Source organism: Astyanax mexicanus, chromosome 3 (assembly GCF_023375975.1).
Source record: "Astyanax mexicanus isolate ESR-SI-001 chromosome 3, AstMex3_surface, whole genome shotgun sequence".
Taxonomy (NCBI): domain Eukaryota; kingdom Metazoa; phylum Chordata; class Actinopteri; order Characiformes; family Acestrorhamphidae; genus Astyanax; species Astyanax mexicanus.
In genome coordinates this window covers 23,109,290-23,124,376 of record NC_064410.1, presented here as the reverse complement: position 1 = coordinate 23,124,376, position 15,087 = coordinate 23,109,290, and the positions used below count along the sequence as shown (strand labels likewise).

Below are 15,087 nucleotides of genomic sequence, written 5' to 3'. Positions count from 1 at the left end.
TTTTACTGAGATGCTTGATACTCCTGAGACGGATGTCTCTGTGGATAAGAGCTGCCCGCTCCCTGAACACAGTAGACATGCCTTGCCATGCTTCAGTTAATAAATTTTCCAAAATCTGACTCCCTCTCTTGACCCTAATGTTATGGTCTTGAATACTGCCACATTCCATTAAGCCCCCTAGCCACTTTTTTTATACCTTGCTTTCACATTTATTTTTGCCTTATGTGGATGGGTCTATTATTTGTGTGTTCCAAAGTTTGAGATATTTATTTATTATGTCTGTTCCATTTATTGCATTTCAGTTTAATAAAAAAAAGAAAGACTTGCGTTAGAAAGGGAATCTCTGGCAACAACATCAAAAACTCACCCAAAAGTACCGTCATTTTTACACTATAAGGCACACTTAAAATGCTTTAATTTTCCCAAAATCTTCAATGCACTAGCTATTAGGTCGTTCAGAGGTAAGTACTATTTGCCTGTAGTCTGCTTCTAACCCCAGCTAGCACTGCTGAAGCTGCATTAGCATTACCCGCTAACTGTGCTAGCCATTTGGCCCTTCAGTCGTGAGTATTATTGGTCTGTAGTCTGCTTTTAACCCCTGCTAGCACTTCATTACCGGCTAAGCGCTAGCTTTTTGGCTGCTCAGATGGTGAGTATTATTGGTCTGTAGTCTGCTTCTAACCCCAACTAGCACTGCTGGAGCAGCATTAGCTTTACCTGCTAAGCGCTAGCTATTCGGCCGTTCAGGGATGGGTATTTTGGCCTGTAGTCTGCTTCTAACCCCAGCTGGTAATGCTGGAGCAGCAACTAGGTGGCATTAGCAGTTAGCTGCTAATGCTAATGCTCCAGTCTTAGTGGAAATCTGGAAATCTAAGCTACTGCACTGGTTTAACTTGTCCGATTCATCTAAAAAAAATGTTTTAAGCATTACAGTTGTGTTTACTTAGCTTAGCTTAGCTTTACAGGCGAGACCTGCTGAATTAGAACGGAAACATGGCGACACTCCTGATTCTAACAAGTGCCACTTAAAATGTGCCTTATAATCTGGTGCACCTTGTGTATGATAATAGACCAGAAAATAGATGTTTATTGATAGTGTGCCTTATAAAATACAATCCTCATAGATTGCACTCATAGAGTGGTCTGCCTATGGACTCTCTATTCCTGGTTTTCTGCAACCACCACCTCTATAGCATGATGCAGAACAGGTGCCAAGTCCCCGTGCTGCTCCTCTCCCCCAAGCAGAGGCTCTAGCAGGACCAGAGGTGCAGTTGAAGGTGTGGTATTTTGAGCAGGATCAGGTCCAGCGTCTTGAAGAATGGTTTCTTGAGCTTGAACCAACAAAATAGTGTGTACAGCAGGTGGACCTGAAGACAGTGTCCCCATGCCAGCCTGCGGATCAACACCTGCCAGCTCCACTGAAGTAATGGTGGGCTCACTGCCTAAGGCTAAACCGTGTGTCTTGCGGTGTTTGCCCAGGTTGGACAGAGAGCGAAAGGCACGACAGCACACTGGGCACTGGTAGGGTTTTTCTCCGCTGTGGGTACGAGCATGCTCTGCCAAACGCGCGGCCAGCAAGAAGGCCCGGTCGCACACGCTGCACACAAAGGGACGTGTGCCTGTGTGGAGACGCTCGTGGTCCCGCAGGTGGGGGATCTGCCGGAAACGCTTCCCACACTGACCACACTGCAAGAGAGAGAAAAGAGAGTAGCAAAACAAAGAAAAGAGAGAGAAGTAACAGGCAATGAGCATAAAACAAGGAACATAACGTCAATAAAAATTAATAAAATAAAAAAAAGTCCTCATACATCCATATTCATGTTTAGTGTTATTGGGTATAAAATGTTTATTTTGTTTCTTTAAGCATTTTATTAATATAATAAATTATACTGGTTGGTAAATAGACCAAGAGAAATTCACCAAAATTACCTAAAATAAACTCTTTTTACTTTGAAATCCATTCAAAGTTAAAAAGGTTTCATCTCTCTCCTGTAAAGTTGCTGTTTTGGAGATACATGTTTTTCATTGCACAGCGAAGATAAGCATAAACAAATTTAGTGCCATTTTGCTACTGTTTCTATAATTATGGTTAATGCATAATTTCCTTAAAGATGTCATTCCATCGTTTTTTTCATTCATTTTAAAATGTCTAGTTGTGGTCTCTAGAATAAGTGAATGCCATGTGAGCTGTTTTTTTTTCTTTTTTAAAAGTGCTCCGGTGATCTCACATAACGCTGCTTTAGTCTGGTGGAGGAGCGGGCGGGGAAAAACAAGACGGACAATAGTAAGAAATGGTTCACAGTCACAGTCTTTGCAATGTCATATGTTACTTTACAATGTGTAATGCCCTGCTTAGTGCAGTTCAACCACTGACCTCTTTAAAGTCTCTGTAAAACGCAAAATCCACCGGAGATCCTATGTAAACACACAGAGGTGGGCAGTCCAGGTCGAGAAAGTAAAAATCCACCCCTCTGGACCTGGACTACTTACCTCTGCTTACACAAGCTAGCTAAGTAACTTGTGTAAACAGAACTGTTCTAAACATGCACATACCTAGTTCAATTGTAATTCGCTGATGGTGTTTCATAGACAAATTCTAATCATTTGTTTCTGAGCTCTGAATAACTGGGTAAAGTATATAACACTGATGTGATATTTAAACAAATAACCCAGGAACAAACTGCCGTGCTCTTCCTGGCTCCTGTTAGCTCCTGTCTGACGAGATGGTGTCGCTGCCTGTAGGCGGTCGCGAGCCTAGGTGGGCGGGGCCATGAATACTAATTCACGAGTTGACATAGACACGGGTGCTTTTTCTGATCGATTTGTTTTTCTGAATATTTCTTTTTTACTAGCTACTGCAGACAATGGAGGTTGAACATTTTTATGTGAAGAATGCATATACAAATCAGAAAGAACTTTTTTCAGAAGGACACCTTTAAAGAAAATGTAAAGAGGAAAAAAATAAATAAAAAGGAATTGGGAAAACAGGTTTCATAGGGCCCTACACACAGTTAGTGTAGGCTTTCTTACCCACCGTCAAAAAAACGATTTATATTGCGAGTGCATTTAATTTAAAACTTTTTAGTGTCCACTGTTGAATCACTTAGCTCATAAAAATGTGCTTTATTGCCATAAATTCATCTGTATTTATGTCACCGCTATGACAGCTGCATAAATAGAGTGCAGTGGAGTAAAACAGTCTTAACAAAAGAATGAGATTAGGGTTATATAGCTAAACCATTCAATTAAAACGTGCTTTGAATGGATTCTATTCAACTTCATTTCAGCATTTAACTGAGCCATTTAAAAAGCTTTAGCCTCTGACCTGAAAGGGTCGCTCTCCAGTATGAATCCTAAGATGCACGTTCAGTGAGGACGTAGTGGTGAAAGCTTTCCCGCACTGCTGGCAGTGATAGGGGCGGGGCTTGGGGTCAGTTCCGGTGCTGTGAGTTTCAGTGGCGAGCGAGCCGTGGGTTAGCAGGTGTTCCTGCAGGGAGGAGCTGGAGGTGAAGCGGCGTTTGCACAGCAGCAGTGGGCAGCGCAGGGGAGTCTGTCCAGAGTGGGAGAGTCTATGAAGGTCTAGTCCTTCCTGTGTAACACAGCGATGACCACAAAGATCACAGATCAGCTTTCCTCTTCGCCCGACTCGACCGCCAGTGATTTTCTTGGCCACATCTAAGTCTGACGGGTCTGTCTTGTGACCTGGATCTTCCCTCTGCTTGCAAAGTGGTAGGTGAGCATCCAGTGAAGTTTGGTCCAGGAACTCGTCAGAGCAGGAAGAGCATGTAACTGGCTGCTTTCCTGAGAAGTTACAAAGAGTATGTTACAAAGAGAACAGTCTAGAACAGTCTAAAATATTGAAAATAAAAAATTGTTTCATATTTATTAAAGTACTAACAGAACTGATTCCTGCAAAATGTGTAAGACATGTACGAGGAGTGAGGAAATGAATGCCAGATAAATTATATGTACCAACAAGATGAAAAACTACCATCTACCAACTGTCTACCAAATACTGTTCAATTTAAGTAAAAATGAAACCATGGTTCAAAGAGTGTCCCTATAGTTATGCACATACAAAGTTATGTTATGTTTTACTTTTACTTGAGTAGAATTTGAGCAAAGTAAAGGTACTTTTACTTAATTACATATTTTCAGTACTTTTCCCACCTCTGATCTGATCACAGATGTCATGGGAATTCATTTTTATTACTCAGGTAGAAGTATAGATACTAGGGTATAAAATACTTCTGTATCAACTCAAGCTTTTTACTCAAGTAAAAGTGTAAAAGTACTGCTTTCAAAACTACTTAAAGTATAAAAGTAAAAGTAATGTAAGGGGGAAAATTTCCCATTAAGGACAAAAGCTTAGGCCGCTTAACTTCAACCTGGTAATGTGAACATAACCTTGGAGATTTAGTACCTTTATGCATTTCATACTTTATCTCTTTTCTCTAAAATGTTGTCTTTATGTCTGTTTCTGCTATTTTTTAAGGATCTAAAACTATTTAAATATTATTGAATTGGTAACACTTTACAATTTGGGGACATTAATTATTAGTACTTTTCAACTAGTTATTAATTGACTAGTCATTATTGTTTACAACAGTCTTACATATTTAAATGTAGTATTGATTATAAATGGGTAAATGTCGTTTTGGTGAAAATTTTGACTATTCATAAAACCTTGTTTTTTTCCATGAAAAATGACTCAAGTGAGTGGGGAAATGCATGGGCATGGAAAATTGAACAAAATTTTGCTCAGAAATGCGACAAAAAGCACTTTTTAATTTTTGACCCAAATCAGAAAAAAAACGCAAGTCGACCATTCGTAAAAGGTCAATTAATAATTAGTTACATTACAAAACCATTTAGCAATGTAATAATTGTGTTAATTACTTTAATTTGTGACACTTTTGATGAAGTGTTACCATCTATTCAGTATACAAAGTACAAAATAGAATATATATAAAAAAAGAAACAGTAAAATTTGTGGATTTGTAGGCACCTTTTGAGTAGTCTGGTTATGTAGAGCTGGTACGAGTATCAGTATGAAAAGAGAAATGTGTAAAGGTGTATTAGTGCCTCTCTGCTATCTTTACTTTCATATAACAGTAGAATCTGCAGCAAAGAGCATCTATCTATTCTTTCTATACCTCTCATTATACTACGAGCTATTATATTTCAATGCAACGACATTAAAAATATATCCAGTGTCATTTACTGCTGGATGTGAAAGACAGCAGCCAGCGGCGTGGCCATACAAGCCTCTTTCACTACTAATTCTACATTGGCCTGACACCTGCTGATGTTTCGTGCTGCACCAAAGTGCCTTAATAACAGTAACAAAGCAAGACAGAGACGACATAAATCAGCAGCTAATGGGCCGAACAGAGAGGCAGCGGCACCGCGCTCCAGATCCATCACGCATAGCGGAGCAGAGAGGACGGTACTGGGCAAGTGGGAAGACAAGAGCAGCTGCGGGGCATGGGACAACTCAATGTTTTTCGCTCCGCTACATCTTCTCTTCGTCTTTCCCTCCGTCACTGCCACCATTTGCTCAGAGTGCATTTTTTTTTCCGTTTATTAATGCAATTATGCCAAAAAGCAGTGAAGTGGAGTTGGAGTCTTTACTTCAATCCTGATTAACTCTGCCTTCAGGTTAAAAAAGGCCAACCCACAGTTATAGGCAGCACGCTGAATGTGTGTGACGGGAACTTGAGGGCATGTGGGGTGGTGTGAAGTCAGTTGTGCTGAAAGTTTACATACACTCATCATGGAGATGTCATGGAATGTCATGGCAATATTTTCTGAGGCAGCCTAAGTGCACAATATACATCTTCAGTAGAACAGATGCTAATTATGCTGCATAAATTGTAGTTTTTTTAAATTAAAACATAGCCACTCTGAAATTCGGTAAATTTGACGCCATTGTTCTTGGCAGTATTGGTGGTGTCTAGTTAAACGGGTGCTTTCCCCAGGTGCTTATCTACTCAGTGTGCTTTCCCACCTACAAAGTATACATTTATCATAAGCCCTATGCGGACGAGATTAGTTTCTCAGGGGGACGTCTGTGGAAAATATTTTACACTTCTACTCAGTGATTAAACTCTTGCATCCTAACTGCAATTGAAAAAACAGGAGGACCAGTGAGATTTATGGCTTTCTCAGTCATGTGATATCGAGTTCAGTAGCTCCTCCATTTCCACTCGCTGTTGTGTTTATGTGGGTCTCCATGGAAATGCGCACCCAAAGTGTAATTATGGTACGTAGGAGTAGACCGGATGGGACTAAAATTATAGGATCACCGAGGAGTTCAGTGAAAATCAATAGATAATTCAGCCTGTAATTTTCTCAGAGGACGTCTGAGAAAAACACATACATGGTCGTTCCGGACGGAAATAAAATCACAGAGGACCCCCCCATTAAAGCTTAAATTACCCCAGCACCCCCTGAGAAACTAATCCCATCCAGATGGGTTATAGGCTACAACTATAAACCCAGGTAAAGGCAGAGAGAATCACTTCAGGTTTAAACATACATATATGCAGAGGATGTTTTTTATCTACACACTGCAGACACTGTAGCAGCGACTGACATGAGCTTACTAAGTAAAAAGAGCATCCTCAGTTCACTTAGGTTGAGTCAGATAGATACACACACACACACACACACACACACACACACACACAGAATGTGAACTGAAAACTCCTTTTGTGAATACAGCACATCTCCCACATAAACAAGCAACAAATATATCCACACTAACTGAGTCATCACTTCATCCCTCAGCCACGACCTAACCTCTCACTCACTCAGCAGCAGCTCACATATAGGACATGCATTATGTAAATGACACCTGTTTTATACAACCCCCTTTCTCTCCTTTACACACACTCTCTCTCTCTCTCTCTCTCTCTCTCTCTCTTACACACACACACAGACCCGGCCGTGACCTTTCCCTTTAACGCACCTTGATGAAAGAGTCCATGCAGCTCCAGACTCTTCTTGCGTGGAAAGGACTCTCCACAGATGGAGCACAGAAAAGGATGTTGCCCAGTGTGGACGAACCTGTATAAAAGACAGACCAATCAGAGTCATTTAATGCACTGCTAAACAGAGTATCAATCAATTAATCAATAAATGAAAACTAAGTGTTTTTTTACATTTACTTTGACTTTTATTACATTGCAAACAGTGTGAAGGCCAAAATGTTTGATGTCAACTTAATTTGAGTTGATTTCTTTAGTTCTATGAAATGCATTAAAACAAAAAAATTACTGTGCAAAACAGAAGCTTTATGTTAACTTCTCTGGCCTCAGAGGCATCTTAAATAGAAACATAGTTTGGAACCATCTATTGTTGTCTAACTAAACAGTATTTCAGATATCTTTATTTTTTTCAATATCTTTTTTGTGCGTTCTAGACAAAGACAAATATGACCATCCAGACTGTTATCAGCAACAAGAATAGTTTAAAGCAGCACTGCTGACAATTTTTCTTTCAAATTGAAAGTAGTAGTGTTTCTGAGAACGTAGAGGGCAAAATATTATATTAAAAAATGGCATAAGTGTGCTTCTGCTACTATTCCTACAAAGCCATATATATTCATACTAAAAAAAAAAAAAAAAAGAGGTGTCTGGTAGGTCCTGGGAACGAGTTTCTGCTTATGCTTTTGCTGTTTACATGAGCAACTGTGGCCCTGCTAATGGTGCTAATGTGGGACAGTAGGCCAAATAAAGCGTAGCAGTAAAACATAGTGGCACAGCAGCACATCACTACATGAGCACCTAAAGGGGAAGCATGTTGGGTTGGGTAGTCGAGTTTAACGCCACATCAGCTCGTCGGCTATTCCGCGGCAGGAAAGGTACTGTCTAATCACAAGGTTCTACGATCTAAGCCATCGCAAGGCAGACAGACACAGACAGACACACAGACACATTCACTCACACACTCACACCTAAGGGGCAATTTCAATCAAGTTCCAATTAGCCTGATCGTGCCGTCTTTGGACTGTGGGAGGAAACCGGAGAACCCGGAGGAAACCCACGCAGACACGGGGAGAACGTGCAAACTCCACACAGAAAGACCCGGGACGCCCCAGCCGGGAATCGAACCCAGGCCGTCTTGCTGTGAGGCGGAAGTGCTACCCACCGCGCCACCGTGCCGCCCGGGAAGCATGTTGGAGCCATGGGTGAAGGAGAATCACGGTAAGTGTATAATAAGTTAGATTTTCATTCATTTTATCATTCAATCTTCCTACAGTCTGCTAGAGTAGTTAAACAAGATGTGTCTCATTCTTAGTAAATTTAATACATTTTCTGTTCCACCTTAAACAGCAGTTTTTCAAAGTCGAATATTTTACGGACTATAAGGCGCACTATCAATGCACGTCTATTTTCATACATAAGATGCGCTTCAAAGGTGCACTGTTGATTTTTGGGAAAAATAGAGGACTTTAAATGCACCTTACAGTGCGAAAAAAATGTTAAAAGAAAATCACTCCAAACATTTTAAATAATACATTTAATGTCTTTTCATGGTATTTTTATTGTGTGAAAGTGTTTGAGAGTACAGCCAAGTGTATATTAACATTTCATAAAATGTTGTTGTGTTTGTATTAAATAAAGATTATAATAAGAGTCATGTAAATCTTGGGATAATTTCTTATGTGAAGACAAACACTAATATTTTGAATAATGGTAGGTTGTGTGCTCCTTATACAATTACTACATTGGTTCTATAAAATCGTTCATATCTGAACGATATCTGGTATATGGATTGCATTTTTCATTTTTTTCTCAACACAGGCATCACCACCCAACATCCATATGTTTTATTTAATATAATTTAGATTTTATTTTTTGTCTGCATTTTAGATCAGTAGTTATTAACTTTAAAATATGTATAGTATGTTCATAATACACTTTCTCTCTCAGCTCAGGAAAAAAAAAACAGCCCAGAATAAACTATATCACTGATGGTATCCTAAATATGCTGGTAACAGACATGAACAACTCTTTTACAAAGGCAGTTTGGTTTATTTAAATAAAATACTCCATTTTATCAGATTTAAAATCTGATAAATCGAAATGTGAGTTGTGCTTTTTACTGATAAATCCTAATTCTGGGACAAAACTTATTGCTTTCTATTTGTTTTTCTATAAACATATATTTTTTTTATTTCTCTCTTTGTCCTCCTATTTCGATTAGAATTCCGAGAGACTTTGTTCCATTCCGTCCTTTGTTCCATCAACTGTGTGCATGCAGAGACAAAAGCTTTACTTTCTAAAATTTTATGAGCACAGAGAGGCCGTTCCCAGTTCAAGCCATTTCCCGAAGACACATTTGTTCATCTGTGTTCACGTCACCCCCCGAACCTTAGCGTAGTGTTATTTCATAGATAGGGTCTGCGTCACATCCCTGGCCCCCTTTACCCCCGCTGCTAACGCGGGGAGCTGAGGACGCAGTGCAGCTCAACGTTAACAATGCTTAAGCAGAACGGCCGAGCTATGCACTCAACTGAGCCTCCTCACCATGAAAGCTAATGAGACGTGTCGCCTGTGGCATTACTTCCGCTTACACACCCTAATTTGTGGGCATACGCCCGGCCCGTTGCTGGGTCGTGTCCACATGGCTGGGCCGGGGCAGGTTCCTCCTGCCAGAACTTATCTGTGCTGTCCCAGTTAGTCTGTGTGCGTGGGCGTACAGGTCAAGCAGCAGATCGTGGCTTTAAGCTGGACTGGACTGGCCGGAAAGCGGAGAAGTCCGTTCTAGGTTTTAATGCTTGCGTGACTTGGTGGCCAAGAGGGGTAAGAGTCATCCCTCTGTGAGTGATGTGGAGAGAATGAGGACAAGTAGTAGAGTTTGACTGGTTCTGAATGATGGAGAGACAGTGTAAGAGAACCAGGCTATTTGTGGATGTGTTCAGTCTAATGCAACAGTGAACACTATTGACAAGCTAAATGCATAATATGACAAAATAAATATATATCATATATCTGATATCTATTTTGGTAGATAATATAGCTGAAGGCTTTCTGCAGCCCACACACAAGAAACACCTCTCAGTCCTAAAATAAACCAAGGCTACAGGTGTGTATTCAATATCTGTGTTTTCAATACCTGACATATTTAATTTTAGGTCTTAGGAACACTCAGGGCCCTATCGTACATCCTGCTCAAGGCACGTTGCGAAGCTCATTGCTATCTTACACCTCGTCAACAGTCTATTATCATGCTTTGCACCCGCACCGTTAACCCTCCTGGTATGTTCCGGGTCAATTTGACCCATTGTAAAGTTAGACAAAAGAAATAGTTAAAAGTATTTTTTCAGTTTGAAACTTCTTCTGCTTGCTTTAATTAGTGTAATCAACATATAATATGAAAATGGTTCATCTCAGATATTTGCAACCACCCCCTGCAAAAACTAAAACTAAAACTAAATAATTGCAATTTTATGTTTCAATGTTATGTAAAACTATTGTTTTATATGTTGGTCTTTAAAAGTAATAAAGTAGTGAATCATTAAAAAAGTTGGACCATGTATTTTTTTTTTTTCATGAAAAACGAGTGAATTATCCTAACTGAACCATTAATTGTTAGACATAAGGAATACCATAGCACTAAATACTGATAGAATAATTAGCAATAGAGTTAGTAAAAATATATTTACACTGCTTGTAAGGATTTTTTTGGATTATTAAACATGCACCTGTTCGAATTAACCCAAGAACACCATTGCTGTTCCTGACAAATTAACATAATAGGAGGGTTAAAATAGGTTTGGAGTTTAGGAATATATCTACATGTTCCTGTGGTGGTCTGGAAGTGAGGTGTGGTAAGGTAAATATCTGGCATGTTTCTATCTTGGTGGCAGAAAATACAGGTGGTCCACTGACTGATTAAAACCCTGACAACAGTCAACAGTCAGCTGCCCAATTCTATCTTAGCCATGCAGAATCACTGTGTGCACCGTACACAAATAAATGCACAAATAAATCCAGATTTTACATCAACAATAAACAGAATTAAGAATAAAATAACACTGCTGTTCCCTTAAATGAGCTGCTGGCGCACCTTCACAGCGTGAATGCACAGGTTAATTTCACAACGCTGTTAAGATAAAAACGCGCCAAAGTCAGAACGCACCAGGCTCTTTAAGGGAATGATTACTGGCACACTGGTATTATTGGTTTATTTCACGTTACACCCAAAACACACCCATGAATAATTAAGATAATCAGTACATGCCTTTTGCGCATTTGGAGCTGAGCAATGCGTACTTTTTGCGCCCTGTTTTCTTCTGGTTCTGGCACATAAACATTCTGCCTGCTATACTGTCATAGACTGTCATCAGACTCATCAGAACAACTGCAGCACTCACCTGTGCACCAGGAGCTGTGTACGAGTGCGATACTTATTCGTGCAGTCTGAACACGTGAACAGTGCTCTTGCCCTCTCTTTTTTTTCACCATCTTTCTTTTTTACTTTGATCCCTTCCAACTCTCCTCCATCACCTTCTTCTGACACACGCTCCTCGCAGGCATGCACCAGCTGATGCTTCTTGAGCGTGCCCGAATTGGCGAAGGTTTTGCCGCACCGCTGGCACACATGGGCTCGTCGGGACGTGTGCAGTTGACGATGGCGCCCCAAGTTACTCTTGTAAGCGAAGGTCTTGTGGCACACGTCGCAGCGGTGGGGCTTCTGACCGCTGTGGCGGAGCATGTGGACGCGCATGTGGCAGCGGCGCTTAAAGACTTGGCCGCAGATCGGGCACGGAGCTCTGGAGTCAGGTTCTGGTACAGGTGATACTGGGACTGTGGTTGAGTTAGAAGGTACAGGGTGTGAGGAAGGTTGGGGAGATTCTGGAATGGAGACTTCTTGCTCGATTAGATGTATAGTGGCAGGAACTTGTGAGTGATTATCACCTAAGAAAAAGAAGAAGAAGAAGAAGAAGAAGAAGAAGACATTTAAATAATCACTTAAACTATAAGAATTGTATTACCTTTCAAATTACTTATTGCTAATTCCCACATGCTAGCATGATCATTCCCTTTTTGCATATGTGACAGCTCAAATACAATCAATGGCAGTCAGCTATTATAGGTTGTGTTTTTTGAGACTGTTTTAACTGTAAAATAGAGTAAAGTACTCTGTCTGTCTGAATTTTGCATTCATTTTGCCTGTGTTTCTGGTGCTTCTCATAAAATTCTTAACGAATATGTCTGTATAGGGCGTGTAAATGTACAGTACCAGTCAAAAGCTTTTTACCACATTGTAAATGAATACTGAAGCTATCCAGAACATGAAGGAACACATAATAAATCATGTAGTAACTTAAAAACGTTAAACAAACCAAAATACTCTGTAAAGCATTTAGATGCTCTTGTCTGTGGTGCAGATAACTTGCGGTTTCTGAGGCTGGTAACTCTGATGAACTTATCCTGTTCCTTTCCTGGTTCCGGTTTCATCATAACGTTTTTGGTGGTCTTTGCAAATACACTTTATGATACTTTCAAAGTTCCTGATTTTTTTTAGATTTTTTTGACTGACTTTCATTTCTTAAAGTATATTTTTCATTATTTATTTGAGTAGTCCTTACCATAGTACTGTATGGATTAGAACAGGGTCGTCAATTAAGTTTAGCCACGGGCCAGATATTTTTCAAAACAATACACCAACAAAAAAAAATCTGTTTTGAAAAATGAAGTGTAATGGGATGGAGTGCTACAGACTAGTAGCTCTCCAGCCCAGAGGGTTGTTGAACCCAGTTGCAGAACAGTTGAATTCAAAGCAGGTAAGACCAAGAAGAAAGGAAAAAATTAATAAATAAATAAACACACTCACGCATCTCACACAGGATCTAAACCGTGTCGTCAGGGTCGTGGTCCAATACACTATCACTGCAGGCTAGTAAATTGAGACACAGTTGGGGAAAAAATGCCCTTAAAAGGAGATAGGGAGCCCAAGAATGGGCATAAAAACAAGAATGGGCAGAAACTAAAGTCACTAAAGCCGAGCGTGACAGAGAAACGGGGGAGGATGTAAACAAAAGCTCGCCAGAGAAGCATTTTATTTTATTTATTTATATTTTTTCATTTACGTTTACAATAATTCAAATAACCTCACAAGCCAGATGTTTAATGCTTGCGAGCTACATCTGGCCACCTATTACCGACCCCTGTATTAGAACATTACTCTTGATAAGTTCAGCACAGCTGTTAACTTAAAGCCTTTTCAGGTGACTCTACCTCAAAAAGCTCACTGAGAAAGTGATTTATAAAGCTGTCATTTACAGAGCAAGTGGTGCCTACTTTGAAGAATCTAAAGTATAAAACATTCTGGTTTGTTTAACACTATTTTGCTTACTAAATAATTCCATTTGTTCTACAATGTTGACTATTAGTATCTATGGTGCAATAAAATAAAAAAAAAACACTGAATTTGAGGTGTGCCCAGACATTTAACTAGTACTGTATGAGTATTAATACCAAAATGTAAAGGTACCGACAATAAATATTACATTGTGTCGTCCATGTGGTGAGTGAAGACCGCCGAACATCATATGGAACCCCGTTTCACAAGCATGAGTTCCACATAGAAATCTTCAGCAGAAACGTCTATTCTGTGTTTGGAAATTGGACTCCTGTAGCCCTTTCACACACTCACTCACTCGCATTTATTACTGATCGTTCCTTTCAAACCTGGTTATATTTGCATGCATGCACAGCCTGACAAAACCAAATAAATACAGCATTAGTTATAAGATTTCTTTCTCAGATTTCTAGGGCTTAATCCGTTCTCTAAGTAAATCTAAGTATGTGGTTTACACGAACACCTGAATAATTCGAAAACTTTAGAATTACTAAATTACTGAGTGCATTAATAGTTTTTGTTTTCTAATTTTCTCTCATTTTTCTCCCTAATTCATCTGGCCGATTGTCCCACCCTTCAGCTGCTACTCAGATGTATATCCACCATTACTAGTGATGCTGCAACGCCAGGAAGGTAAAGACTATCACATGCCTCCTCTGATCCATGTGAAGTCAGTCACTGCCTCTTTTTGAACTGCTGCTGATGCAGCGCGCTCGGAGGAAAGCGCAGCGACCCGGTTCCGATACATTAGCTCTCAGATGCCTTGTGCTGACTGACATCACCCTAGGAGTGACGAGAGCATGGCCAATTGTGCTCTCACAGGGCTCCGGCAGCTGATGGCAAGCTGCATGACCGGGATTCGAACCAGCAATTTCTTAATCATTGTGCCAGTGCTAAAATAGTTCCAGTACAGTAATGTAGAAATGCATGACAGTAGCAGAGTAGTGATCTTACCTGTGGATGCATAGTTAGTGCTCTGGGCCGCTGTGATGAGTAGCTCCTCTCCATTCTCTCTGTGCTGCCGTCGATGGTACAGGTACTGTGTAGTGCTCATGAACTCCTGGCTGCAGATGAAGCAGCGATGGAGCATGCGCTCCAGACCGTGATAGGAGCTGCGGTGTGCAGCCAGTGCTTCTTCTGAATGAAAGCCTGAGCCACACTGCATGCAGAGGAATGTGTCCACTGTGACTGGAGATGAGTATAATGGCTCACAGTCTAAGGCTGAGGCTGAAGAAGCTTCATCTGTTTGGGGTCCAAGATTCTTATGAAGTTTGTTACTCTGCTGGTCGGATTCCTCATTTTTGGTCACTGATTCATTATGCAGATCAGCTTCAGCACTGTCCTTCTCTATCGCAGCCTTGACTCTCGTTTCTTCTTTACTCTCTTTACTTGTGTCAGGATTCAATGCATCTTCACTTCCTGATCCAGTCGCACAACACAGGCCCAGTTTGCTGTGCTGCTGCCACTCAGGAAGAGAAGAGAACAGAGTGCTACACTCACCACACTGGTAGCGGATGAGGGGAACAGGGGAGGCTCTTTGGGTTTGTTTCTTTGGGCTTCTGGGTAAGTTAAGTGTGGAGCCTGTGACGATTTTGCTGTTTGCTCCCTGGTTTGAAGGTGAGGAGGTAGTTGATATAGGTTGGGATGGGTTCAATCCTGCCATACTCTGGAAAAAAAACACAGTACAGAGTTTACTGAAACATCTACCCA

At 40.5% G+C, this 15,087-nt stretch overlaps 1 protein-coding gene across 1 annotated transcript in view; it reads right to left on the bottom strand.

The window, feature by feature from the left end:
* Window positions 1-1,069: 1,069 nt before the first annotated feature.
* The window catches only part of LOC103032989 (zinc finger protein ZFP2), a 48,009-nt gene continuing 33,991 nt past the window's right edge, over window positions 1,070-15,087 (bottom strand). Inside the window, exons 3-7 of the mRNA XM_007253104.4 lie at window positions 14,332-15,043; window positions 11,387-11,930; window positions 6,974-7,071; window positions 3,326-3,801; window positions 1,070-1,686 (exon numbers count right to left, since the gene is read on the bottom strand). Coding sequence (XP_007253166.3) covers window positions 1,159-1,686; window positions 3,326-3,801; window positions 6,974-7,071; window positions 11,387-11,930; window positions 14,332-15,043 — 2,358 coding nt within the window. The 3' untranslated portion in view covers window positions 1,070-1,158. The remainder of the gene's footprint in view (window positions 1,687-3,325; window positions 3,802-6,973; window positions 7,072-11,386; window positions 11,931-14,331; window positions 15,044-15,087) is intronic.